Source organism: Choloepus didactylus, chromosome 22, assembly GCF_015220235.1.
Source record: "Choloepus didactylus isolate mChoDid1 chromosome 22, mChoDid1.pri, whole genome shotgun sequence".
Classification (NCBI taxonomy): Eukaryota; Metazoa; Chordata; class Mammalia; order Pilosa; family Megalonychidae; genus Choloepus; species Choloepus didactylus.
In genome coordinates, this window is record NC_051328.1 from 10,753,946 (window position 1) to 10,781,428 (window position 27,483).

The 27,483-nt window shown below is 51.3% G+C and overlaps 1 protein-coding gene across 1 annotated transcript; it reads left to right on the forward strand.

The window, feature by feature from the left end:
* MMP2 (matrix metallopeptidase 2) lies at window positions 1-26,493 on the forward strand. Its single transcript, XM_037816434.1, has 13 exons — window positions 1-471; window positions 3,468-3,694; window positions 4,662-4,810; window positions 5,901-6,029; window positions 6,286-6,459; window positions 9,857-10,030; window positions 10,954-11,127; window positions 13,614-13,769; window positions 15,016-15,151; window positions 18,670-18,806; window positions 19,925-20,084; window positions 24,317-24,426; window positions 25,582-26,493. The coding sequence occupies exons 1-13, from the start codon at window positions 316-318 to the stop codon at window positions 25,683-25,685; spliced, it is 1,986 nt and encodes a 661-aa protein (XP_037672362.1). The 5' UTR covers window positions 1-315; the 3' UTR covers window positions 25,686-26,493.
* Window positions 26,494-27,483: the final 990 nt, after the last annotated feature.

The following is a 27,483-nucleotide window of genomic DNA, read 5'->3' on the forward strand; positions in this document are numbered from 1 at the left end:
CTACATCTGGCGGCCGCCCTCCCTTGTTTCCGCTGCATCCAGACTTCCTCCGGCTGTGGCTGGAGGCTGCGCATCTGGGGCTTTAAACATACAAAGGGATTGCCAGGACCTGCGAGAACAGGCGGCGGCGGTGGTGCGGGCTGGGGAGCGGGGGCCGGACCATGCGCCTCTGAGCCGGGCGGAGCGGAGCCGACGGAGCCAAACCGGCCCTCGGAGCGCAGCGCTGCGCGGCGGAGCAGGCGCCAGGCAGGCGGCGACGCGGCCACGCGCAGCGAGCCATCGGCCCCCGGGCGACGCGCGGAGCCCACGAGCGCAATGATGGAGGCGGGAGTGGCCTGGGGCGCGCTCGCCGGTCCCCTACGGGTGCTCTGCCTCCTGGGCTGCCTGTTGGGCCGCGCCGCCGCAGCGCCGTCGCCCATCATCAAGTTCCCCGGCGACGTCGCCCCCAAAACGGACAAAGAGCTGGCTGTGGTGAGTTGCCACATTGGCTTCAGCACGCCAAGTTTAAACAGACTTCTGAGGTGGAGGATGGGAGGGGGCGCAGTGGGCACGCGGCGGGGTGGTGGTGGGGCTTCAGTAAACAGACTGCAAGATCTTTGGCATACTGATGGAGAGATCTATTGCAAATGAGGGGGGGGTACTTCGGTAAATAGAGGAGGTCTTTGGTAAACAACTTGGCAACATTAAGGACACAACTGGGGACGGAGAAACAAAGCCGATGTGGGGGGGTTGGTGTGAGTGCTTTGGCAAACTGCTGGAAAGGGCCCCTTTTGCAAATAACCGGGACATTGTCAAACATCTGGGAGCTTTGGCAAGGGGAGCGGACTTTGTAAACAACTTTTGGACGCATCTTGGGAGGTGGCTAGCAGGGCCTTTGGCAAGCATGTTGATAGGCCTTTGGCAAACAGCTAACGGGGTCTCTTTTGCAATTGGGGAGGAGCTTTTGTGCCCCTGAAGGACGCTGGCAAAGAGGTTCTTTGGCACACAATCTGGGAAAACTTTGGCACGCGTAAGTATGGGAGCTCTGGGCAAAGCGAGGCCTGGCAGATGTCTGGGAACCTCTGGCGCACATCTGGAGAGGGGCTTTGGGCAATAGCTCCCGGGGACTGTTTGGCAAATAACTGGGTCTGGAGGAGAGCGGGGAATGCATCTTTTTCCCTTGGCTGGGTGGACAAGTTGGCCGGGAGGGTCAAAGGTTGCACCTCTGAGCCGCGGAGTTTCCTCGAACTTCTCCAAAGGGTCGGGGGACGGGTGGAGGGAGGAGCAGAAGGGCGCAGGAGGGCCCCTGGCGCGTGGGGCGGGGGCGGACTGAGCCCCGCTGGGGTCGGAGAGCGGCCAGCGAGCCCTCCTTCTCGGCCCGCCTCGGCTCAGATGCTGTTTTCTTTGAGCGCCGGCGCCTGACTCAGGGGACACCCTGGCCGCAGCGTTGCATAAGCCGGGCTGGGGGTTAGCGCACTCCCCTTTTGGCCCTGTAAGCACCTCCGCCCGCTCCTGGAGCCTCTCCAAGTGGAAGGGCTCCTTCCAGTTCACAGTACCTCTGCCCCCTTTTTGCTTCAGCCACCCTAGGAAGCTGCTCTCCTCCATCCAACCTGGTCCCCATCCTGCCCAGGACAGGACTCCCACGCCCTCTGGTCACCCTGGAACTCTTTCTCAGGATGTGACACCTCCATTTAAAGCATCAAGGCTCCTGGCCCCCATGCCTAGATAAGCTGGGAGACATCTTTACATTCTTAGGGAGTTGCCTTTCTTCAGGGGCTTAGAGTTGGCCCCATAATGCTGTGGCTGTTGGTTGGGGGTAAGGGTGGAACTTTGGAGCAATGACAAGCTCCCTGGGCCCCCACATCTTCTAAAGCATATGCAGGTCGATGCTGCCCAGAGGCAATTCAGTGGGGTGCTTAGGAAGGGGGGCTCTGGACTTCCACAGTCTGGCTTCAGATCCAAGTGTGAGCCAAGCAACCGGCCTAGCGAGCTTGGGCAAGTGATTTCACATCTCTGAGTCTCGGTTTCTTCATCTGCAAACTGGGGCTAATAATGTTACCTGTCTCAGCATTAGAGAGGTTGTCTTAGACCCTGAGAAGCTACCTGGCATATGGCAAGCACTCCATAAGCATTAGCCGTTGTTATATAATTATCAGTGGTAATATTATTAGTATTATAATTATTAATATGCCCTCCACTTCCCCTAATTTTACTAGCAAAAATGCCATTTTTCAGATATGACTCTTCAGGTCTTCAGGGAAGCCTTCCTAATTACCCTCAGCCCCCTAAACAGTGGGGTAAGGGAGCCATCATAAGGTCTTGGGGCCTTTTCACCATTGCCACATACTTATCATATATATAATTTTTGCATTTGTCTGTGATCCACGTCAGCTTCCCCACACTGGGCTTTGAACCCTAGAGACCAGAAACATTATTTGTCTTGTTCACCAGTTTATCCCAGCACTAACCTGGGACTCACACATAGTAGGTGTCAAAAAAGTATTTGTGACACGGTGCAACACGGATTGACCTCAAAAACATTGTACTGAGTGGAAAAACAAAGGCACATAAGGACAAATACTATGTGATTTCACTGCTATGAAATACCTAGAAATAGCAAATTCGTAGTGACATAGATTTGAGGTTACCAGGGGAGGGGGACGGGAGAGGTGTTGCTTGGTGGATATAGAACAATGGTAAATTTTAGAAATTTTTAAGTAAAACTAATTTTAAGGTAAATTATTTGCTGAATAAATGAGTTGGCTGGTCCGGGAACCTCTGTAGGGGTCTGTTTGGTTTGAGCCTCTGTTGGGCAGAGCCAGCTGCAGAGAACCGTGGTGGTTTTTTTTGTTTGGTTGGTTGGTTGGTTTTTTTGGAAATGTCAGATCTAGATTTGAACCCAGGTCTGTCTGCTGCCAGAACCCTTGCACATAACCCTTGAATCCCCTTATAAGAAAAGGGAGGAAAATAATCCGTATGTCACCAGCTGTTGGGTGGATTGAATGAGATGACGGAGGTAAAACAAGGTGGTAGCATGTTGCAGTTCCAAAGAATTTGGCCCTGGAAACAGATTACTTGGGCTTAAATCCAGCTCTGCCATCTGTGAGCTGTGTGATTTTAGGCAAGTTTTTTAACCTTTCTGTGCATTCATTTCTTTTTTCGTATGGTGGGGCTAGTAATCATATTTACCTTATGGAGTTGTTGTGAGCATTAAATGACTTAAGACATGCTGACATCATTGCCTGGGCATATTGTAAGCCCCTAACAAGTGGTAGCCATGCTGCCTACGGCTGATGTGTCACTCAGCTGGAGGGTGACAGCTGGTTTTGGAGCACAGGCTTTCTGACTGCCAGCAGGGCTCCTGGGCCCCCAGACTGCCTCCTGTCTGGGCTGCGGGGCTGGACTGGGGACGGTTCCTGCAGCCTGCCATGGCCAATGCTATACCGTCCTGATGTGGCTGCCCTCCTCGGGGTACTCATATCTCCTAGCAATACCTGAACACCTACTACGGCTGCCCCAAGGAGAGCTGCAACCTGTTTGTGCTGAAGGACACGCTGAAGAAGATGCAGAAGTTCTTCGGGCTGCCCCAGACGGGCGAACTTGACCAGAACACCGTTGAGACCATGCGGAAGCCGCGCTGCGGCAACCCCGACGTGGCCAACTACAACTTCTTCCCCCGCAAGCCCAAGTGGGACAAGAATCAGATTTCGTACAGGTGCTGAGGCCGGGCTTGGGGAGGCAGGGACACTACACCAGGGCTGGGGGGCCGGGGGACCATGGGGCTGGGGGGCCGGGGAGCCCTGAGTCTCCTTCTGGGCCTTACCTTCTCCACACTCTGGTATCTTTTGTGAGGCTTGGTGTCTTAATGGTTCCCATACAATGTTCTTAGGAACACTGATGCTGATCAGAAAGTCCCGCATCTAATGGCTGTGGGGCACAGGGTGGAGGGGTGGAAGGGTGGGGGAGTGGGGGGCGGGGCTTGCCTTCCAATGCTCGGAGCTTTGGCTTTTCCATCTACAACATGGGGCTCCTCACAGGGTTGCTGGGGAAATCAGCTAGATTGCATATAAAAAGGGCTTTGCTCAGTGTCTGGCATATAGCAAGAGTAGTGCAAATCTTAGTCATTTTTACTATTAGATGAGGTCAGTGGGGGATGGGGCAGAAGCAACCCAATGACTGGTTGCTAATTGGGCTTGGGAGACCCTCCCAGATTGAGAGCTTTGCTCTGTATGGCTGATGCTGGATTCCAAGGGAGAGATCCCTGCTCTGGATCCTATCAGACACTAACTGTGTGCCCCCCACCAGCCTGGAGTAGGGAGGAATGAAACTCCTGGAATAGGGCTTGGATATGTTGGCTGGTCTGGGACTTCAAGAGGCTTCAGACATTGGGAGGGCTGGTCTCACAGTAAGCTCTGCTTGACATGCACACACCTGTACCTGCACATGCACACACACAAATGCACACACCTGCATACTTGCATGTGCATGCACACACTTGCACACAAGTATACACATTCACATGCACACAATCCTACACACCCATGCATGCTTGCATGCATGCACACACTGGTGTGTGCATACTTACACTTTTGCACACTCACATGCACATGCATACACACACACCCACTCTTGCACATCCACATATGCATGTACACACTCACGAGCATTTCTGCCACCCCCAGGATCATTGGCTACACGCCTGATCTGGACCCTGAGACGGTGGATGATGCCTTCGCTCGAGCCTTCCAAGTCTGGAGTGACGTGACACCACTGCGGTTTTCCCGCATCCACGATGGAGAGGCTGACATCATGATCAACTTTGGCCGCTGGGGTAGGCAAAAGAGAGGACAGCAGGACATCAGGGGCAATTGGGACTATTGGGGGAATTATGGATACTGAGGGCAGCTCAGAGAGGAGAGTAGCAGTGTAGCTGGAGGCCGCACAGAGACTGGATGTGTCAGTTAAGGACATGGGGGCTGACCCTGGAGAGTTGTGGCGATGTGAGGGCAGATGGTGTATGCCATGGAGATCATGTAAACCTGCAAGTAAGTGGCCTGACTGCACTTCCCAAGGTGGCGACAATTAGGTAATTGTGGCTATTTAAATTTAGAATTCAATTAATTAAAATTAAATAAAATTTAAAATTCAGTTCTTTGGTCACTAGCCACATCTGGAGTGCTCTGTAGTCACACGAGGCTAGTGGCCATTGAATCGGATAGCACAAAGAACATTTTCCTCATCATAGAAATCTCTATTGGGTAACACTGAGAGACACCGAGGAATGGTAGCTATGAGTGTGGGACAGATACATTGGGGCAGTGTAGACGTGAGAGTAAGTGAAATAGAAACGGGTAGGGGCCACCGTGTGGGTTGGCATGAACCCTGGTGGTAGTGCAGGCATGTAGGCAGGTGGGAGAGAGGTTGTGAGCAATTTAGAGATGAGAGTGAGTTGCACGGGCACAGGAAACAATGTAGACACATGGGTGGGTGGTATGGATCTCAGTGCCAAAGTAGGCTTGAGGGGTGGTGGTATAGATGTTAGTGGTAGTATGGTGAGGTAGGTGACATGGTCAGGAGGGCAGTGTAGACATGAAGATACATGATGGTATGGACACTGAAGACGAGGTAGACATGAAAGTGAGTAGTGAGCCCATTGGTGTGGCAATGTGGGCATGTGAGTAGGTAAAGTGGACATGGGTGGCAGTGTAAACCATGCGAGTAGGTGGTAGAGGCACTGGGGGCCATGAGATGGTAACAGTCAAGTCAGCAAATCTCTATGACTCCGTCTGTTCCCAGTCCTGGGGAACCCCAAGGGGACAGGTGCTAGATGAGCTGAAAGGCTCCAGCCGTGGATTGGGGTATGGTTGGGTCTCGAGGCCCAGCCAGGGCAGCTAGAAGCTGACACCGGACGTGTGTTTCAGAGCATGGGGACGGGTACCCCTTTGACGGCAAGGACGGGCTCCTGGCTCACGCCTTTGCCCCAGGCCTCGGCGTTGGGGGAGACTCCCACTTTGACGACGATGAGCTGTGGACCCTGGGAGAAGGGCAAGGTAAGAAAACAACCACCCGTCTGCCCCAAGCCTCCTCTCCCATCCTCTGCATGCTCCCTGTCACCTAGCAACAAGGGCTATGGTTTCCCTGGCAACCCTGGGCATCCCTCTGCTCTGATGGGACCCAGGAGATGGGAGTGGGAGAGAGGGTCACATGCCAGGGTGAGTCAGAGTCCTGATCTCCAAAAAAAGACCCAGAGAGGTCCACCCGCCATGCTCCGGGCCACTCACCCTCCACCCCCTGCGTCACCCCCAGTGGTCCGCGTGAAGTATGGGAACGCCGATGGGGAGTACTGCAAGTTCCCCTTCCTGTTCAATGGCAAGGAGTATAACAGCTGCACTGACACGGGCCGCAGCGACGGCTTCCTCTGGTGCGCCACCAGCTACAACTTTGACAAGGATGGCAAGTACGGCTTCTGCCCCCATGAAGGTGAGTGCCCGCTTTGTCGATGCTTCCCCACCCCCCTCCACTGCCTCCAGCCTCCCCAGGCTCCACGCTGCCCCCCGGCCCTCCACATGCCCCAGGCCTGGCAGCCAGTCAGCCAGCGTCCCCCCAGCTGCCTCCCCAATTTGAGCCCTCGTGGTGCCCCTCTCACTTGCACAATTATTTACTTCCTATTTTCATCAGATCCATTCACTGTTTTTTTAGGTTTCACCATTAGCAATAATCATGAAATCACATTTGATGGACTAATTCATTTCTTACATCCCTTAGAATGAACTTGGAACTGGTAAAGGCCCTGTGTTTCTCTCAAAAACCACTCTCCGCCCCAGCCAGGACTGGGGTTCAAGGGCTTGAGGAGAGGCTGGGGAGGGACAAAATGCCCACGGTGGGGTTGGGGGACAGGACTCAGGGACTGGAGCTGGCACTCAGCCTGGCATGGGGATTCCCACCTGACAAAATTCAGCTATTACTACTGTCCTGGGCCTGGTGCCGCCTCTGCTAATGAGCGAGTGGGTGAGTATGCCAGTGTGTGTGGGGGGGTGTGTTTGCATAAGTGTGAGCATGAGAGTTTGCATGTGTGAGAATATATGTTGCGTGAGTGTGTGTGAGTATGTCTGTGTGTGTAAGTGTATGCCTATGCATGGGGTTAGCCCGTCTGCCTCTTCTGGTCTCTGTCTGTCTTTCTGTCCCTCCACATCTGTCCTTCTACAAGGCAGTAGGCCTGACTCAATATTTGTGTGCATGTGTGTTTGTCAATGCTTGAGACATAAAATTTCGAAGTCATACAGGGAGGAAAATGTGAAAAAGAGGCAGTATGTATAATTTCATACTCATCAAGCCATCATATTTGACAATCTTAGAGGTTGAGAGCCCAGAAAATTTGGAAAAATGTAGAAAATGCAAAAAAAAAAAAAAAGATAAATACTTCTTTCTTCCCATACAGACTCTTTAGCTTATGTATGCCTTCTTTTTGGCTATAATTTTAAGTAGATGTGAATCTGACCCCATTATGACTAAACACTAAGCACCAACCATCTTGGAAAAAGGAAAGATACAAATAATCAATCAATTGTGTCCCTGTTTACACTTTTATTATCAATGCTAAGCCTTGTATTAAGTACAAGCCCCAGAATTCTAATACAAGTCAGAATTTTTAAAATAAAAATATTTTACGTATCTTGCATTTCCCAGTAGGGATCCAGGTGGAGTTAACCCTTCCGTGTGTCACCCCCTCTGACTGAAACAGACTGCCTTAATAATAGAAGTGGAAACTGGCTGTAATTCATAAGTTTGGGAAAGGTTTTTCCCTGCATTGGACATTGGCCAGCATCGACTTGGTCTTTAGCCAGGCACAAGTACGCACAACATGCACGTGTTCTGTGCTTGGGGCAGAGGTCCTCGTTACTCAGTCCCGCCTGACTGCTGCGTCAGTGTTTGCTTCTCGCCATCCATGTTGGGGGCAGGATCTGAGGGGAGATAGGGACTTCCTGGGTGGTGAAATGCAGCTGATGGGAGGTCAGAGGTGGGGGCTGGACTCAGGCCAAGTTAATACTTTTACTGTCCCTACTCTGAGGGGAGTTGAACTCAGGCCAAGTTAACACTTTTCCTGTCCCCACTCTGAGGCCACTGAGGCCTCGGGCTCCATTTTGCCTCTTCCCATTGTCTCTGGCATTGCAGGAGAAGGTCTCTTGGTTGGGGATGGGAGAGCAGCAAGGATCAGGGACCCCCTGTCCTGAGCCCGCATCCTGAGATGGGGGGCCAGGCAGTGGGCTCCATTCTGGCCGTGGTGGAGTTAATGGGGGCTGATGAGGTCACTGCTGGCACTGCTGTGCGCAGATGGTCCTTGTTACGCACTTGTGGTTTTGCTAGTTGGCAGTTCCAGAGACACACCATTTTGTAATTCTGGGGTGGATGAGGGGACCCAGGATGGGGGGGAACCCAAGACAGACCAGCCCAGACTGAATCCCCACCCTCTCCCCCAAACTCTTCAATTCTGGCTCCTATCTTAGGGAGATCAGAGTAGGAGCCTGGAGTGTGTTTTAAGAAGTTCCCAGAAACGCCTCCCCCTCTCTCCCTCCCACTCTCCTCCTCTCCCTCCTGCAGGGACCACAGCAGGGCCATCCAGGAGGGGCCTGGAGTTGAAAGGAGGGGAAGATTTCTGTGTATGTTTGTGTGTGAGTGTGCATGTGTGTGTGACAGAGCAAGTGAGAGACTGAGATTGGTGCATTTGGTAGTTTGCTCTTGCAAACCTTATCCAGTGCTTCCCTTAAGGCGACCATGAGCAGTTCCAGAACCAGCTTTCTCAAAGCCTCAGTGTTCTAGTTTGCTAATGCTGCCGGAATGGAAAACACCAGAGATGGATTGGCTTTTATAAAAGGGGGTTTATTTGGTTACACAGTTGCAGTCTTAAGACCATAAAGTGTCCAAGGTAATGCATCAACAATCAGGTACCTTCACTGGAGGATGGCTATTGGTGTCAGGAAAACCTCTGTTAGCTGGGAAGGCATGTGGCTGGCATCTGCTCCAAAGTTCTGGTTTCAAAATGGCTTTGTCCCAGGACGTTCCTCTCTAGGCTGCAGTTCCTCAAAAATGTCACTCTTAGTTGCACTTGGGATATTTGTCCTCTCTCAGCTTCTCCGGAGCAAGAGTCTGCTTTCAAAGGCCGTTTTCAAACTGTCTCTCATCTGCAGCTCCTGTGCTTTCTTCAAAGTGTCCCTCTTGGCTGTAGCAAGCTTGCTCCTTGTGTCTGATCTTATATAGTGTGCCAGTAATTTAACTCAGACCCACCCAATGGGCCGGCCAACACCTCCATGGAAATTATCCAATCAGAGTCATCACCCACAGTTGGGTGGGGCGCATCTCCATGGAAACAGTCAAAGAATTACAATCTAATTAACACTGCTAGGTCTGCCCACACAAGATTACATCAAAGATAATGGCATTTAGAGGACATAATACATTCAAACTGGCACACTCAGTTTCCCTAGAGAGCAAATGGAGAGGTTCTCCCCGCCCTGTGAACCATGGGTGATGCATTTAGCCATCATATGGTGTGGGGTGAGGGCATCCACCTTGGGCTGGGGCAGGGTCCCGGAGGTGCTCTGCTGTGTGCCGGGTGTTGACCGTTTTGTTGCTGGGTGTCCAGAATGTCCCAGGGGAGGGATGGGGTTGACCAAGGAGGTGGTGGTGCACTCCAGGAGCTCAGAGAAGCAGCTACTTACCAACCAGTACAGACGGTTATTAAAATGTAGAGAACTCTCCCGCCTCACTGGTGCGATCCAGCAGGTGGGCGGCCAGCCAGCTCTACGCCCGCGCAGGTGCACGCGCACTGCCAGGTGGGAGCTCTCTCTCTCACGCGCCCTCCCCTGTCTCCCACCCCCAGCCCTGTTCACCATGGGTGGCAACGCCGACGGACAGCCCTGCAAGTTCCCATTCCGCTTCCAGGGCACATCCTACAACAGCTGCACCACCGAGGGACGCACGGATGGCTACCGCTGGTGCGGCACCACTGAGGACTACGACCGCGACAAGAAGTACGGCTTCTGTCCTGAGACTGGTGGGTGTCGCTGCCACTGTCCCCTGCCCCTCATGCCCCAGCACTCTGCCCTCCCACTGGAAACCCACAGGAGCACTGCCCCCCAGTCTCCTTTCCCCCAGGACAGGGTGCCAGCCGGGACACTTGATAGCTGATACTGCATGGGCGCCGAAATCCAGGCAGACATCAGGTGTCAACAACCACTTCAGCTGAACTGGCAGCGCTTGAATGTCAGGCCCACCCAGGGCCCCCTCTGCCTGACCCATAGCCTCCCTGACGATCAGTTCTCTCTCTCTCCCTCAGGCCTTGCAATCAGTCTTCCCTTGCCTTTCTCTGTTCCACTCTGCATCTCTACCTTTGTCTGGTTTTCATTAAGGACTCCTCCTTCCCTCCTCTCTCCTTTCTTCTCCTCCTCTCTCCCTCCCTCCCTCTTTTTCCTTCTCCTCCCTCCCTCTCTCCCTGTCTCCTTCCTTCTCCTCCCTCCCTCTCTTCTTCCTTCTCCCCCCCCTTCTCTCCCTCCAGCATGGATTTACTGAGTGCTTGCTTTGTGCAGAAGGCACAGAGGTTGATCCCACAGGACCCTGCCTGCAGGAACTCACCATCTAGGGGAGTGTGTTGGCACCGTCTGCTCTGCCCAGCTCCCTTTGCTTCTGGCTCCTCTACCCCCATCCATAGGAGGCTCATTAATTCTAGCCCTGGCATCCGGCTGCCTGGGTTTGAAGCCCAGGTCTGAGACTTCCCAGCACTCTCTCTCTCTGAGCTCCAGGTCCCCCATCCATGAACCAGGGATAACCTTGGTCTCCACTGCCCAGGTTTGTTGGGGGGTAGGTTAGATGTGCATAAAGCAGTTGACGAGTGCTCAGCGAGAGTGACTTAGTTAAGTCAGCACCCTCGTGGTGGTCAGGGCCCCTCGCTGCCCCCTGACCCATGATCCCCACCCACAGCCATGTCGACTGTCGGCGGGAACTCGGAAGGTGCCCCCTGCATCTTCCCCTTCACCTTCCTGGGCAACAAGCACGAGAGCTGCACCAGTGCAGGCCGCGGTGATGGAAAAATGTGGTGCGCGACCACGGCCAACTACGACGACGACCGCAAGTGGGGCTTCTGTCCGGACCAAGGTACAGGCCCTGGCCATTGGGCAGTGACACCCACCCCCCACCACTTATCTGGACAGAGACGCCACCCCAACCCCCTGCTCCCCTAGGCAGGGAGACTGCTGCCACCCCCACCAACTACCTGGGCACAGATACCCCCACCCCAACTACATGGGCAGAGACACTGCACCCCCTTCCACCTACCTGAGCAGACACACTGCCTCCATCACCACCACCCCCACCCCCACCTACCTGGTCAGAGCCAGCCTGAGAACAGACCCACCTATCCTGGTGGAGGCCTTGCCCAGCCCTGGCGGGTACACTATCCATCCCACAACCCTCAGACTTGCCCACCTGAGCAGACACTGCTCATCCCTTAGGAGACAGGTTACCTGCTCAGGCAGAGACATAGCCTGTTCAAGTTTGCTAATGCTGCTGGAATGCAAAACACCAGAGAAGGATTGGCTTTTATAAAAGGGGGTTTATTTGGTTACACAGTTACAGTCTTAAGGCCATAAAGTGTCCAAGGTAATGCATCAGCAATCAGGAACCTTTACTGGAAGGTGGCCAGTGGTGTCTGGAAAACCTCTGTTAGCTGGGAAGACACGTGGCTGGCATCTGCTCTGTAGTTCTGGTTTCTAAATGCCTTTCTCCCAGGATGTTCCTCTGTAGGCTGCAGTTCCTCAAAAATGTCACTCTTAGTTGCTCTTGGGGTGTTTCTCCTCTCTTGGCTTCTCCAGAGCAAAAGTCTGCTTTCAACAGCCATCTTCAAACTATCTCAGCTGCAGCTCCTCTCTCAGCTCCTGTGCATTCTTCAAAGTGTCCCTCTTGGCTGTAGCAAGCTTGCTGCTTCTGTCTGAGCTTATATAGTGCCCTAGTAAGCTAATCAAGGTCCACACTGAATGGGCAGGGCCACACCTCCATGGAAATTATCCAATCAAGGTCTTGACAGCAGTTGATTGAGTCACATCTCCATGGAAACACTCAATCAATAGAATTACAATCTAATCAACACTAATAGGTCTGCCCACACAAGATTACATCAAAGATAATGGCATTTGGGGGGACATAATACATTCAAAATAGCACACCACCTTTGAAAGAAGAACCCATCCTCACTCAGCATCCCTTTTCTGGGTGGAAACCAGCCCCCCATGAGGAGATATGCTCTTCCCAAACCACAAAGCACCCCCAAAGCCCTTCTACCTCTACCATTCCTCCAGGCATGCCTGTTTCTGCCCAAAAAATGTCTGAATTCTGGGCATAAGTTACCCAGCCCCAGAGAGATGATTCTCCCACAAGACATCCCCACTCCACTAAAGAGAGGCCTTCCCAGGAGCTTGGGCAGGTTCTCTGCAGGCCAGGCGGGAAGGTGGTGGACTTTTGTACTCCCTCCCTCACTAAGATGTAGCAGGGGCCCTTCAGGGGCCAGAGAAAGAGGGAGAAAGGAGTGGTCTTATCTTTGCTGCAAGCCCAGTGCAAGCGCCCCTTTCCCGCAGCCCTCTCTCTGCCCCATCAGCACCATCTTTGCCAAGTCCCTAAACAGCTGGTCCTTATAAGTACTGGCTGCTGAGGACACAGCTGGCTGGACCAGCTGTCTGCCCTCCTGGACTCACAGGCTGGTAGGAGACAGTGACAGTGTCACAGAAGAGAGCCTGTGACAGCTCTTTGTGGTCAGTGCAATGAGCAGGGCGCTGGTGCCATCATGTCCACTCGATTTTGCAGGACTCAGGTCATTTGGCTTAAAGCTCCCTGATGGCCCAAGATGGCAGGTGAAGGGGGCTGGTCTAACGTCTGCCAGGATTAGGTCGGCCTCCCCTCTGCACTTTTTTTAGTCCTCTCACTGGCAGTGAGATGTACCTTGCAGAATGCCAACTGACAGAGCTGGCCAAGGTTTATCTTATTCTACATTAAATGCCGTGCTGGGGCATAGCCTGATTTTACCTGCACTGACCAGGCCTTCTACCTGCGTTGGGATTCTCCATCAGCCTGAATGGTTTAAGGCTCCAGAGCTGACATGGCTCACCTGGTGATGGGGCATGACCGAGGCTTTGCTTGCTATCTGTGCTGAGCCTGGGCAGCTGCTACAAGTGGGGTTGCTTTTCACGGCTTTCCCTGGAGCAGAAAGGGTGGTCCCATGTGGCTAGCTTATTCCCACTCTCTTACCTCTTTGTAGGCTCTAAGGAGCAGGCTTTGCCCTTTGCCTTATAGAGAAGCACAAAATGCCAGGAAGCATGAATTTTAACCCATGGGGCTTTACACAGAGGATTTGCAGATGCCATCTGTCCTCTTCTTTATAGCACATGTGAAGCCCACCCTGGTTGCCTTTGGCTTATCCCACTTGCAAGCAGTAGTCATAGTCTGTTAACCCCAGAATTCCCGGGAGAAGGGAAATGACCTGCCATTTCCAGGTTGTCAGCCCCACAATGGGGATGTCCTCAAAAGTCTCCCTCAGGGCCGTGTCCTGACTCTCTCTCCCATCTTTCCTCCCACCTTCTGGTGGACCACAGGGTACAGCCTGTTCCTCGTGGCAGCCCACGAGTTTGGCCACGCCATGGGGCTGGAGCACTCACAGGACCCTGGAGCCCTGATGGCGCCCATTTACACCTACACCAAGAACTTCCGCCTGTCCCACGATGACGTCAAGGGCATTCAAGAGCTCTACGGTAAACTTCAGCTTGGGAGATCCTGGGCAGGGATCTGTGGAGGTGGCCTGGGGCAGCGGCTCCGAGGGTGGGAGCTGGTGAGGCCTCATGAATCCAGGAGGCAGGAGCACTGCCTGGTCAGGGGCACTCGGGGACTCAGCAGCATCCCTCAGACGATGGTCCCTCTCCTTTTCAAACAACACGGGTATCCGTGGCCTCCAGGGCCCTCCAGAGCCATGCCATGAGGCGGGCAGGGCAGAAACAGATTCTCCTTTGTTCAGGGAAGTAAACTGAGGCCTGGGAAAGGTAATCTTTCTGGCCCAAAGTGACACAGATTTAAGTGACCCAGTCGGGTCTGGAATCCAAGAGAGTTAGCGAAGTAGGGGACAAAATTTTCCAGCATGTCCATGACCATCCTTGATTATGAAGATGATTTCATGATACACAGGTGAAAGTTTCTAGTTTTCATAATTATGCCTTTATTTCATTGTGTAATGAAAACCATTTAAATGGAACCTTGAACCCAGATTTATGCTTGCAATGAGGCTAGAGTTTAAAAAGCAGGTCCATTAAAAAATTAAATATATAATGATATTGGTGGATGATATTAGTGGAATTTGGACCAGGCCAAAATAGAGAAAGTGGGGCTTGGAGCTCAGGGAACGTGGGACGTGGGAAAAAATCTGAGATGTGGTGCTAGAGGCTCCAGGATTGAGTGCTGCCCCCACCACTAACTACTGCAAGAGACTGAACGAGCCTTCACCTCTCTGAATCCAGTTTCCTCATCTCGAAAATGTGGCTGGTTATTGTGGGGGGTAAAAGAATAGTCCTTGAGGAAGTGCCACACTCCCAGTGCTGGAAAGGCAAATGGCCTCTGTCTGCTCCAACTGTCTTGTAGGCTTAGAAACCTGAGCTTTGGGTTTGGATTCTTGGGCAAGTCACAGAACCTCTCCAGGCCTCAGCTTGCTCATCTGTAAGATGGGAGTAACGAGGACACCGACCTTCCAGGGATAGAGGAAAGCTCTGGGTGTTGTGGGTGTTTGTAGGGTGTTTTGTAAAGTGCTAAGTGCCGTGGGGTTCTGGTTTCCCTTTCCTGTCCTTTCCCCCAGTCCAGGCAGCATCTCCCTGCCTTACCTGTGCTTACACTAAGGCCAGGATACGGTTTCTGGTGACCTTGAGCAGGTTGGGTGGGCAGCCCTGGGTGTTCAGCCTGGTGGGGAGGTCTCCTGGAGCTGGGGAGATTCTGAGGCCAGGTGTCCTCCCCCAGGGGGCTCCCCTGACACTGGCACTGGCACTGGACCCACCCCCACCCTGGGACCCGTCACTCCCGAGATCTGCAAACAAGACATTGTCTTTGATGGCATCGCGCAGATCCGCGGGGAGATCTTCTTCTTCAAGGACCGGTGAGTGCGGGAGCTCGCCTCCTGCCTTCTTTGCCCTCTGCCCCTTCTCCATTACTCCTGTGCCCTCTTCCCTTGCTGACCACCCCACTGGGGCTTCTTAGAATGCCTTGTATGAGAGAGATTTTGCTATGGCTCCAACAACCTCCAAATCCCGGTGGCTTACAACACCAAGCGTTTCTTTTGCTCTCTCATAGTCTGTGGGGCTACTAGGGCATCTTGGCTTCAGGTTGCAATTTGGGTTCAAGTCTGCTCAGCATGTCACTCACTCTCCTGGGTTAGTGGCTGCACCTTGCAGATGGTAGAAGGGCAAGAGGCCAAGTCAAACCACATACGCACATTTAAAAGCTCCCCTCACATCATGTCTAATATTCCACTGTCTAAAGCAAATCACGTGGCCAAGCTCAGTGCCTACTGAGCAGTATTACTTCTAAGTCACAGGGCAATGCACATGGATGCATAATTCTAAAATAGGGTTGGAGTGAAGAATTGGAAACAATACTCCAGTCTAGTAGAGACTTTTCCTGAAATGACTTTGACGTCAAATGGCCAGATTGCCACAGGTATGGGGAGCAAGTAACCACAGGGTAGAGAAATATGGTGACCATTCAGTTGACCAAAATCTGAGACTCCCGTGCTGCCCTATCCACCTTGGAAACCAATTCAACTAGTACTGGAGGATGGTATGCAGTATCTGGGACTGCATTAAAGAGTCCATCTACCCATCTATATACCATCTATCCATCCATCATACATCCATCCATCATCCATCTATATACCCATCTATCCATTTGTAACGTGCAGTAGTTAAGAGCATAGGCTATGGAGTCAGATCATCTGGTTAGAATCCTGGACCTCCTTCCTACTAGTTGCATAGTGACCGCAGGCAAGTTACTTATTTATCTCCGTTGTACCACAGTTTCCTCATGTATAAAATTTGGCGAATAGTCAAACCTATCTTATGGGGCTGTTGTGAGAATCAGTTAGGTTTAGTGCTTGGAACATTGCCTGGAGGCAGGGTGGCTGCTTAATATCCAGATCCTTGTTTCTTAAAGAAACATCCATGGGCCCCTTACACCAGGCCCACCTGGAAGGTGAGTGTTAAAATTACGGTTTCTGTCCCCCCACCCCTGGAATCTCTGGGGAGGGGTCCCAGGAATCCACATTTTAGCAAATTCCCCAGATGATTCTAATGTGCATTAAAATTTGAGCATCCCCAGCCTGGTTTGGGAAACAGAGACAGAGAACTCATGGCAGAGTGAAAGAAATGTGGTTGCAGAGGCATTAGCAAAATGCTTCTGCGGGCACTTGGGGAGGAGTGATTGTTGACCAGCAAGGCAAGGAAGACTTCACAGATCAAGGAGCTTTGACTGGGTCTTCCATGGAGAAGTAAGACTTTGGAGGATGGCAGTGGGTGACAGGGTGGGCCAGTGTTAGAGGTGGAGGGATCTGCAAGAGCAGAGGCCTAGACATGTGAAAGTTCCTGGCTTTGCCCAGGAGTAACAGAGCTCTTCATGAGGCTGGAAGGTGTTCCACGAACTTGTGAAGGGCCTCCTCTGCTCTGGGGTTCAGATGCCCTGCCCTTCGCTGTGTTTGTAGGCGGAAGGAGAGATGGCAAGAATGCAGAGATCCGCTCGGGTATCATGAGAAGTCAGGTACCATCAGGCCCCGAATGCTCGAAACAGGTAGTGTTAGATAGATACCTGTGCTGCCCCACAGCTGCCCATGATAGGGCTGGGGAGGGGGTGAGGCAGGGGGCCCCACTCTCCAGCAACATCACAGAGAATAAGTCAGGCATATTCTGAATTTCAGAACTGACAGTGACCTGGAGCACTTCTTAGTAGGGAAGCCCTGACCCCACACGCAGAGCTGAGACACATGCACCTGGGAAAGGCCGGAGCCCAGGCCATCCCTGGCCAGCAACATCACACTTTCTTTCAAAATGAAGTTGTTAAGTGTTTAACAGACTCGATAAATTCATCAGCACATATTTAAGCACAAGCCATGTGCAAAAATTGGTGCCAGGTTCTTGGGGGGTGGGGGTGGAGGACAAGAAGGGCAGTATTACAGGATGACTAAACTCAGACTTTCTAGTCAGACCTGGATTTGAATCCTGGTACTACCTTAACTTCTCTGAGCCCTGGTTGCTAAATAAAGATTTTGATGCCTTTCTGGATCAGGATGTTTTGGCTGCAAGTAACAGAAAACCCAACTCAAACCAGCTTAAACAAAATGGAGAAAAATTGCTCTTACCTGGTGGGAAGTCCAGGGGTAGGGCTGCCTCCAAGTGCAGGAGGACGGTTAATAATGCTTTCTCTGTTGCTGTCCTCTGCATTGACTTTATCCCAAGGCTGCATGCCCTCATGGTCACAAAATGGCTGCGAGTAGCATTTGGGGATACTGCCCTGCCCATGTCCAACAGTACAGGGAGATGATAAAGGAGGGAGAAGGGGGGTGAGGGAGGGAGAGGGAGATGGTGAGGCGGAGAGAGAGAGATAGGGAGAGAGAAAGTGGGGAAAATGTGTCGGTGGGTGGGTGTGTGGTGGGGGGAGACTGACTTCAGCCGAATATGAAATACAATTTTGTCTTCTATCTGATTGTGCCAACATAAATCATGTGACAACTACTGCATCAGTAACAGTTGCTGGGGAATGCTAACCTCTGATTGGCTTAGACAAGTGGTTTTCAAACTAAAGCATGCATTAGAATCATCTGGAAGGCTTGTTAAAATACAGATTGCTGGGTCCTAGCCCCAGGTAGTCTGTTCCTGTAGGTGTTGGGTGGGACCAGGGAATTTGCATTTTTAATGAGTTCCCAGGTGATACTGGTGCTGCTAGTCCACTGACCTCACTTTGAGAGCCAGTGGCTTAGAGTAATCAGGATCTACTCTTAGAAGGGACATTGGGGTTACCAGAGGGAAGGATGGATCATAAATCTGGGAGTTCCGTGAGAAAGGACGATGGTGGAAATGGATGCTGAGTAGACCTCCAAGAGTGCATATTGTCTTGTGATGTGAGGATTAAATGCTACAAAGCCTATTGAATGCTTGGCATTAATCAGCCCTCAATAAATAACAGCTCTTACTCTTGCCAAAATGTATGAATTATTTTCCTTTCAATTCAGGAAATGGTTTTGGGTGTCATCAGCCCCTGCAGCTTCTAATGTAGTAGACAAGATAAGACATATTTTTAAAAAAACCACAAAAACTGCTATTGCAGACTCGATGATTTTGAGAGGCTCAAAGGAGGGAGAGCACAGTTTGGACAGAGGGAGTCAAGGAAGGCTTCCTGGAGGAGGTGGGAGGTGAGGTGGGGAGTAAGGGGGTTGCCTCTTAGCCCTGGCGTCTTGCGGAGGGTGACTCTGCCTTTTCTCTAGTCCTTCTCCAACCTCCCTTTGATCTTGCCTTCTATTCCCAGGGAATGTTGGCTGGGATGTTTCTGGATGGGCTTGGGGAGTCACGTGTGGTTAGAGCTGCAGAATGACTGAAGTGTGATTTCCTGCACCCCCTTCCCCACCTCCAGGTTCATTTGGCGGACAGTGACACCGCGTGACAAGCCTATGGGGCCCCTGCTAGTGGCCACATTCTGGCCTGAGCTCCCACAAAAGATCGACGCTGTGTACGAGGCCCCGCAGGAGGAGAAGGCTGTGTTCTTTGCAGGTGTGTGGGAAGGAGCTCTGCACTGGGGCTCCCAAGGGGCCTGGACCCACTCCCTTTCCCAAACCATTTTCCTCAGCACCTGTGGGTGCTCTCTCTCCTTTATGGATACATTTGTTCAGCCACTATGCCCCAAAGCATGAATTCTTCTGGGAGACTGATTCAGAGACCCAGCATCAAATAATACTGACCCACATAGTGAACATTTCTTTTCCTTTTTAATTGAAAAGGAATCCTTATGATTCCTTGTCCAGAAAAAAGAACCTCATTTTGGTACAAGTGTGATTCTGATACTTTGCTAATGCCAGAGCCCTTGGCAAGCAACAATTTTGGTTACATTTTTAAAAAATTGATTTGTTTTCATTTAAAAATTTTAAAATCAATGTATTTTTAAAGATTTTGAAATGAATTTATTGAAAGCACAATTTTAGGGAAATAATATAAGGAGTATCCAGATGTGGTAAAAATTATCAAGGTAGTGTGCATATGGCTGAAATGTGGGGCACACTGCTGATTCCTCATTTATTTCAGACCCTAACCCGTGCCAGCCCTGATGGGGCCCACAAACTAGTGGGAGAGACAGACGACTAGGCTATCATGAGAGAGGGAGAGAAGGGCTCTGGTGGATGACAACTGAGGGGGTTCCTACCTGGTTTGAGATGGGGGCACAAGGAAGGCTTCCCAGGGGAGCTGAAGGCTCAGCCAAGGCTGTAGATACACCTCGTCCCACCCAGCCTGCTCTCCATCTCCTCCATCCCATGGTGATCTTGATTCCTGGCCCGGGGAGCTGCTAGCCTGCTGGGCACCTTGTGCAAATTAGAAAAAGTGCCTCTTGCTCGCAGTCATGGCACCCAGGGTATATGGCCTGGGAGCAGAGCTAGGGCTGGCTCTCATCTCCCACTTGCCTCCCTGACCAGGCATCTTCCACAACCAACTTGTAAAACTACATCGGGGAGCCTAGATCTGGGCACTGAACCCAGTCCCCTGAATGTATGCAGGAACCTGTGTCTCTGTGGAGAGCGGCCTCAGGGGGGTCCACTGGCAAACAGATGATGGGAGGAATAGGTTGGCCTGGTGGATTTCAGTGCCCGTCACCAATGCACCCTTTGCTTCCTCCCCAGGGAATGAGTACTGGGTTTATTCAGCCAGCACCCTGGAGCGAGGGTACCCTAAGCCACTGACCAGCCTGGGGCTACCCCCCGATGTTCAACGAGTGGATGCCGCCTTTAACTGGAGCAAGAACAAGAAGACATACATCTTTGCTGGAGACAAGTTCTGGAGGTAAGGGAGGGCAGTGGGTAGGATAGCAGAACAACCAGCTGTGCAGAGATAGACAGGAAAGTCATGCTGCAGCCTCATGTCTCCTAGGTAAAGTTTGGAGGTCAGTGGGCCATGGATGCCCCCACCTCTGACCTCCAATCTTTCAGGGCTGCAGCCCCTCTGAGAAGTCACCAAAAAATTGTACATGTTACTGGTACAATTCTGGTCAGAACTCCTCTCCCTTCTCAGAACTCTTTTGATTGGGCCCGTGTCTGTCTAGTCTGGAGTCTTACAGTTTGGGGTGACTCACTAAAGAAGGGGATAATCAAAATAAAGATAATAGCTGTTACTATTGATACTGTGTGCCAGGCACAATTGCAAGTGCTATATGAAGTGGGTATTCTGAATAGGAGTAGTATTTCCATTTCACAGATGAGGACACTTGGGATCAGAGAGGTTAAGTAACTAGCTTAAAGTCACACAGCAGGTAGTGGCATTTTGGGATTCAAATTCTCACACTTTGACTCCCAGAGAACATACTGTCCCTCCCTATACCAAACAATGGACACCTGAGATAGTAGGGGCCCAAGAGATGGCGTATAGAGGCAGGGATGGCAGAGAGTAAAATTTGAAGAAGACTGAGAGACAGCTGCCACAGCAGCCCAGAGGAGCCAAGAGGAGCTTCCTCTTGGAAGCAGCAGGTACCCTCTGGCACCTCCACAACAGGCCCGGTGGCCATGGGCACAGACTGGCGGGAGGCAGTTTGAAAGCAGGTAGCTCTCTGCTCCAGGTCATCTAAAAAGAAGGGTTACATTCTAAGAGGCCATGGTCAAGGCTAAGGGCTCAGAAAGCCCAATATCTAGGAATGGTCACTGAGAGGCAACCCAAATCTCAGGCATTTGATTATAATTTTTACATTTTTCCAAATGAGGAAACTAAGATCTAAAGAAGTTAAATGACTTGTCTAAGTTGACTGCTGGTCACAGAACTAGAATTATAACTGCATCTCCTGTCCTCCAACCCAGTGCCCCTCTCAGGGTCATTTGGTCAGTGAGGAAGGGGTAGCAGGTGCAGAACAGCTTTTGGTGGTGCCTTCAAATCCCCTTCCCTCCTAGTGTCCCCACATTCCTTCGGTGGCTGTCACTGCGTCTGGGCCCTGCGGTAAGAGGAACTACTTACAGGGCACTCTCTCAGGCCTTTGTCTGCCATCCCAGAAAGAATGCCGCCTCCTTCCCAAGTCCTCCCTCTTCTCCCCCTTTCCCTCCTCACCCCACCCCACCCTCGCTGCCCTGCATTCAGAAGCTGTTTATGTCCCAGGCCTGCCTGTGTCAGCGTGGAATTCCAGACATATTGCTAAGATGCTTAGCAACTTAAGCTGATTTGCTATCTCAAGTCTCAAGAAAGAAAACAGCCAGCCAGGAAACCACAGAGCAGACTTTCCACCCACAGGCTCCGGAACACTCCAGCACATACACATACTACAGATGGCGTTCCAATATCGTAGGTACTCTGTGAGATCCCCAGAAGCACAGAACCAGAAAACCCTAGCATCGTTGAATCCTCATGTTGGGAGGACTTGTATAATCACCTTCCTGCCCCCTAAGATGTAAACATACAGTAACACACATGTCCATGTGTGGACATGACACAGAGGCTGTTGAACATGACACTCTCTTAGGCTTCCAGGCAGACTTATCTGCCTCCCAGTCTCCTTTCTGCAATAAGCCCACCTCCCAAAGCTGGGGGACATGGCTGAGGAAGCCCAGTGAGTCCCTTAAAAGGTGTGGGATTGAAGGGCCTCTCTGCATATCACAGGCTCTGGGCCAGATTTCCAGCGGAGGCAGAGCTCTCCCAGGAGGGCTGGTTAACAAGCTGGAGACACTGGTCCAAATGTGGGGTCCATAGGAGCCCCTGAGGCCTCCTTGTTGGAGAAGGAGAGAGCACCCCCGAATGATGGAGGATGAGCAGCTGCCTCCAGCCTGGGGCATCCCCTAGCTCACACCAGGGAGGGCTCAGCCCCAGCTTCTGGAAACTTCCCCTAAGCCCACAAATAAGATTCAGCGTCTCCTATATGCCAGGCTCTTAGCTATGTGCTGGGGAGGCAGTGGTCAAGAAACAGTCACTGCCTTCCCTCACAGATCTTACGGTCGATTGAGGAAAATGGAAATAAAACATATTAGAATAAAATGATAGTGGTTCTCACAGAGTAGGCCTGTCCCACTTTCCAGGCCTGAGGCCATGCACCACTTTACCCATATTTCTCATTTAAGGTAAATACTGTTATTAGCACCATTTTCCAGGTGTGGAAACTGAGGCTGAAGTGATTTAGTAACTGGCTCAAGGATACACAAGTGGCCAAACTGGGGTGCAAATGTCTTGTTTCCTTAACACCTCTACATTGTATCCCTGCAGCTGCAGAGTTTAGGGGCTTATGGGAGACCCAGCAAGTGGGAAGCACTGTCAGAGGAGACTGTGGGGACAGTGGAGAGAGGGGGTCCCTTCAGAGCCAGCACCTTCTGATGCCATGATGCTCTGTGTTCTTCCTAGAGGAAAAGAACTGCTAAGCAAATTGCTTCTTCACTTCTCTGATCCTCAGTTTCCTCACCTATCAAATGGGGTTGATTCCTGCTTTCCCCATCTTCTGGGGTAGAATGAGAAAGAAATAAGGGCAAGTTCCGTCCTGGGTACATACCTCTGAGCCACCACTAACTCTAGGGAACATAGTTTGAAGGGTCAGTGGAGGTGACGTGGATGGGAGTGCTGGGATTTTGAGCTGGGGATCTTGAGTTTGGTGACCCTGGTCAAGAGGAAGCAAGAAAAGTCTTATGATGCAGCTAGGCCTAAGGAAGGCTTTTGTAGGGTGATGGGCTGCGAGGAAGGACCCCTGTGGGAAGGAGCCCATGGGGAGGCTGATCCTGGAGTCCACAGTTGTGATGATACAGCTGGCTTGGGGGAGAAGCAAGCCAGCTATGAGGCACTGCCAAGGAAAGCTTGGCTGTTGCTGGGATGGGACAGAAACACGGAAACACAGAACTGTCTAGAAAATTATCTCCACGAGGGCAGGACTTTATCTAGTTTCTTGTGATATCCACATGTATATAGTGGGAGCTCATGAAATATTTGTAGAATACTGGCTTGGAGAGTATACGTGGAGAAGCCAAGGAATAAAAATGGCAGCAGCCTTTAAACAGTTCTCCAAAAATTAATAAAAGAGATTTTTTTAAGTATATTCCATTATTTTGCATTTTTGATGTGTCAGAATTTTGACAGCTTTTATGTAGAATAAAAAGTATTTTTAAATTTGTGTATTGTTATATATGTTTGCATGCATCAAGCTAGCATCTAAGAGGTTAATTGTTACCTTTTCTATAAAAATTAAAAAAAAAAATAGAAGCAACATTGCTAGCCAGGAAGAACATGCCAACTGGTGGCCAAGGTATTTAGTTGAATTAAAGGAGGGACAGAGGACAACCACCAGCCCCGAGGGCTGCAGCTGGGACTGCGGTGGCAGCAGGTCCACCCTGTGACCAACGGGCCTCTTGGACTCACACACACCACCTGGTACTGGGATCTCCCTGTCCCAGACACAACCATCCCTTAGGAGTTCAGCAGGACATGGATTGTCATCTCCACTTGCCAGATGAAGCAGCCACAGTTTGCCCAAGCCACGCAGTGAAAGAGTGACAGGGCAGGAGCCTAGTCCAGGGCTTCTTGCACTGTAGCAGGTCTCAGGGTTCATAAGGAAAGTCGCATTTCTCGGGTACCCAAGTGCCAGATCCTGGTATAGATACTGCCTGTGCTATTCCATTTAATACACGCAACAACCCCATTTTAGAGCTGGTGAAACTGAGGGTTGGAGAGTAAGTTACAGTCCTGCAGCCAGACAGGGCTGGGTTGGAGTTACCACTTTTTTAGCCTCGGGTCTGTAAAATGGGGATTACTGTAATAATTATATCATAGGATTGTTGTAAAGATTGAATGAGAAAGTGTATGGGAAGTGTTTAACTGACTGCCTGGCCTATAGTACATACTCAATAAATGTTAGCTGTTATTATAAGGTCTGTTTATGTGATTGTCCCAAGTCACCTAATTAGTAAGGAGCTGAGTTAGGGTTCAGAGCGGGCCTGACTCCATGTCCTTTCCACTAGAGCCGGCTGAAGGACCAGGCCTGGTGGCCCAGGGCTACCTGGGAGGTGTCAGCAGGGCCCTCCCTTGCCATGTTGGCTGGCTCACCGTGTCCCCTTTCCTTGCAGATACAACGAGGTGAAGAAGAAAATGGATCCCGGCTTCCCCAAGCTCATCGCAGATGCCTGGAACGCCATCCCTGATAACCTGGATGCCGTGGTGGACCTGCAGGGCCATGGTGAGCCGCCCGGGCCTCTCTCCGCTTTCTAGGACTCCCTACCCCCAGCCAGGGCCCCGCTCTTTGCAAGCACACACACCCTCATTGTGCAGGGGAGGCATGCTGCAGTCCCGAGAAAACAAACCAGCCCCTTCAGCCTGATGCTGGGAAGACGTCCAGACCCCTGACCTCTGCTCACTCGGCCTGTCTCCAGCCAGTTAGACCCAGAAAGGCCCCTCACAGCTGCCGGGCCTGGAGCCAGGGAGGGGGAGGGCGAAAGAGGCCTGGCAGGGTCGAGGAGCGTGGGCCTCAAGCCCTGGAGTCATTCTGGTGTTTGATCCAGGCCTTTTTGGATTCCATAGGAGGCCTTTGAACCATCTCCTGTTAGCAGAAGGATATCTCCATTTGAGACAGGACAAACTTTGTCAGGTTCTGTTGCTGATGTGGCAAAGATCCCCATGCAACTTGGTTTGACCCTGTTGCCTTGCTGAATAAAATACACAGTATCAGCGAGGGATAGAATTTGGAGTTTAAGGACCATACTTCAGAAGAGGCTTCCGTGAGTTCTCCAGGGGCCTGAAAATGAGCCAGTTTGGCATTTTAGAGGAAGAATTGATGAAATTTCACAAAGAATTGTTGAGCCCCTACCATATGCTGAACACACAGCCCAGACTTCCAGTGGCTGAAAAGTCAAAGAGAAAGAAAAAGCAGTATACAATCAGGTATTAAATTAAGGATTATCTTCAAGAACAGACTTCTATTAAGCACTTACTATCAGCGAGGGTTTTAAAGGAAGTAAATGAGATGGTATTTGTCAGGAGTTACAAATGCCAAAGCCTGTAGGGGCCAGACAGGTATCACAAATGAGTGAAGCAGGCAAGGCCAACAATCGGGAATGGTGAGGTCTGTGGCAAACTGGACAACACATGGCTCATTTACAAGGGGCAGTTGCTTCTCAGCTTCTGCTGATTGCTGCCGTGTAGGAACATGGGCCCAGGGTTGTTAGATACTCTGGTTGTTTTAAAAAGAAGCCTGAAATCTATTTTTTTCCCTGTGAAATTTCCAGAAATTGGCAACCTATTCAGAATTAAAACAAAGTAAGGAACTAGGAACCTTCAGTGTGCCAGAATGCCTGAGGATGGGGTAGTCAAAGGCTCTCTCCTTTCTCTGTCCTAGGTCACAGCTACTTCTTTAAGGGTGCATATTACCTGAAGCTGGAGAACCAAAGTCTGAAGATTGTGAAGTTTGGAAGCATCAAATCTGACTGGCTGGGCTGCTGAGCTGGCCCTGGCTCCCACAGGCCCTTCCCCTCTACCACCTTCCACACACCCGGCCCTGAGCACCAGGGAAGGAGCTAGATGGGCCTGGCAGCCCTGCCTTCATCTCTGTAGTTAATCATCATTCTCATCCCCACCTGGGTAATTTAAGCTTCTGGCAAGCAGCCTGCTCTGTGCTCAAGGAAAGGTGCTGACTATACTCATCCCGGGGGCTCCTGCTTCCTCTGATCCCACCAGCCCTCAAGAGCCACCCCCAAAGAGATGCCTTGATATTTTCAATGCAGCCCTGCCTTGGGTTGCCCTGGTGCTGCCCCCACTTCAGGCTCTTCTCCTGCCACCACTTTCTGTGGCTCTCAGCATCCTCAGAGCCAAATGAGACTGTCTCGAGAGGGCACTGGTGGCCCAACAGCCTGGCCTGGCATGGGGCACTGGGATAGAGGCGTGGCCAGGTGGCTGTCCCAGACACCTGGCTGCTCACTGCTGGCTGCCTTAGAAACTTGCCTACATTGGCAGTTTGCTTTTTTATGTACTCTGTTCTTTTAGTTCGATCTTTTATTTTTCCACTTTGAAACTGCATATCCTGACCAAAGGTCTCAGGTTGTCTGAAGTCGCTGCATCTCTGTGCATCTCAGCCCACCCAGCGATGGTTGCTTTGTTCACTCTATTTAGTGTGTCCCTACCCCCTTGCTTCCTCCACTGGATGGAGGAAAGCTAAGCCATGGCTCCCCGCTCAGCCCTCCCTTCCCTTCCCTTCAACAATTCCCCATGGGAAATGTCAGTAAATAAGAATAAAGACACCAACTGAGTGGCAGTGTTTGCTGGCTGTGTTAGCAGAGCACAGAGAGAGGCCCCGGCCCCAACCACAAGGGAACGTTAAAGAAGTCCAAATCTCTGCTCCCCTGCAGGGCCCTGGTGACCTCCGCAGAAAAGGTCTGAGCTGCCAAAATGACCAGAGAGCGACCCTCAGAGTGGGTGAACTGGAGTCCCTCTGTTTCGTGAAAAGAGCCCCGAAATAGCAGCAATTTAGTCGTGGGGTCTTGCTCAAGATTTCCTTCCTCTCTAAGTCAGTTTCTTCATTAACAAACTACCAGTTCTAATGAACAACAACAATAATCCTGCCCCCCATTAATAGAATGCTGATTATGTGCCAGGCACTTTACTTACAACACTTAATTTAACCTTTACAACAACCCAAAGGAGGGGAATTTTATTCATGAGGAAACTGAGGCCCAGAGAGAAATGATTTGCCCAGGGTCCCACTGCTATTAGGTAACAGCCTGAATCAAGTCCAACAGGTGACCCAGAGAAGGAGATTTAAAGCTTTTAGCCCATCATCTCCGTCAGTAGCATTACCCACCACCATCCCAAAGACACCCCCAGGAAATGCATCTAGGGGAGAGATCCGAGCTTGTTTTCCAAACCCAGCTTCTAATAATGGATAAGCTTCTTACCCCTCCTTCCAACCAGACTACCCACCCCCAATCTTCTCCAACAGAGAAAATCTGTAGCTGCTGCTAAACAGATTTAAAGCTTGGGTTTTTTTTCAGAGGCCCCTTCCACTTCTGCACCTCTGATAGTTTACTGATTCAGGCCTTTCATGGTGGGGATGGTGGGGAAGGAGGGTGAGGAATGGACAGGACTCTGAGGTGTCCTTGGTGGGTCCAAAGTTACCTTTTTCTCCTCTCATGGCCTACCCATGGACACAGGTCTTTGAGGGTCCTGGAGAGACAGCCTCTTGTTCTGGTATCTGGTGGGGGAACCACATGGGTCTGCCAGCCCCTACTTGAAGACACCCAAGGCC